The sequence below is a fragment of the Octopus bimaculoides genome, chromosome 25 (genome assembly GCF_001194135.2).
Source record: "Octopus bimaculoides isolate UCB-OBI-ISO-001 chromosome 25, ASM119413v2, whole genome shotgun sequence".
NCBI lineage: Eukaryota > Metazoa > Mollusca > Cephalopoda > Octopoda > Octopodidae > Octopus > Octopus bimaculoides.
The window spans coordinates 26,027,263-26,028,495 of NC_069005.1; the positions used below are offsets into that span (position 1 = coordinate 26,027,263).

Genomic DNA, 1,233 nt, shown 5'->3' on the forward strand with positions numbered 1-1,233 from the left:
ATATATATATATATATATATATATATATAGCTATGGCGGTACATATTCTAAAATTGGAACGATACAGACATTAGCATGGCCCCTGCACAAGGATGACAAGCGAATTCGTGAAGCATTCCATATTTTTTAGGCACAGGAGTGGCTGTGTGGTAAGTAGCTTGCTTACCAACGATATGGTTCCGGGTTCATTCCCACTGCGTGGCACCTTGGGCAAGTGTCTTCTACTATAGCCTCGGGTCGACCAAACCCTTGTGAGTGAATTTGGGAGACGGAAACTGTAGTGGTAGTGGTGATGAAGATGATGATTATGTATTGATGTCTGCCACCGTTGGGGTGACCTACACTTCTGGCTGTGTTGTCCTGGTAACTGGTATCTTTTTGTGTTACTGAACAGAAGCCAAGACCAGTCAGCAGACAAAGACAGCAGCAACCACAACAGCAGCAGCAGCTACAGCAAGCAGTGGAGAGGTGGGAGTCATCTGATCTGGAGGGCCCACAATACAGCCAGGATGAAAGTGAGGATGAGATTGGAGACAACGAAGTGATGAAAGGTGAGTAAAATGTGATGTAAGGTGTATTCGTTTTAACTGGTTTCAAATAAGTAAGGGTTGGATACTGGGGTCGATGCAATCAACTAGCCCCTTCCTCTGGCTTGCTGGCCTTGTGCCAAAATGTGAAACCAAAATCTTAGCTGAATGGTAAACAATGGGAAGGAACATCCATCCATCCATCCATCCAACTGAAAAACCAGCACCACTAAACTTTTACTACAACCATCACTGGTGCTGCTGCCACCACCACCACCACCACAATAGTTACTAATGATCAATTTTACTAACCAGGTTAGTAGCAATAGAAATGGTTCTGTATTTATTTTAAGATAAACTAGTTCACTGCTGCTTATGTGATATGAACTTTTTGACTTGCGGACCCCTTTATATTTCAGGCTTTACCTTAGGGAACCCCTTATAAACGCTTATGAAATTTATACATAAATATTTGCTTAAAATAGCATATATTTTTACATTTATTTATTTAACAGTGTTTAACAAATAGGTTTATTGTCAATTAAAAGATTTCGATTAAAAAACATATATAAAATCAAATTGTCCATAAAAAGTATTTGCTGTCCACGGACCCCCTGTGGTCTGCGGACCACAGTTTGAAAACCCCTGAGTTAAGAGACCAACATCTCTACCAATTCCAACTAACCACAATTTCTCTTTTATTTAT

General features: G+C 40.3%; 1 protein-coding gene and 1 pseudogene across 1 annotated transcript in view; both read left to right on the top strand.

Annotated features, from left to right (window-relative positions):
* LOC106877588 (SANT and BTB domain regulator of class switch recombination) overlaps positions 1–1,233 on the top strand; it is a 24,990-nt gene that overhangs the window by 21,818 nt on the left and 1,939 nt on the right. The window contains exon 15 of the mRNA XM_052976625.1: positions 395–515. Within this exon, the coding sequence (XP_052832585.1) occupies positions 395–515 (121 nt within the window). The remainder of the gene's footprint in view (positions 1–394; positions 516–1,233) is intronic.
* LOC128250852 (U6 spliceosomal RNA) lies at positions 27–127 on the top strand (annotated as a pseudogene).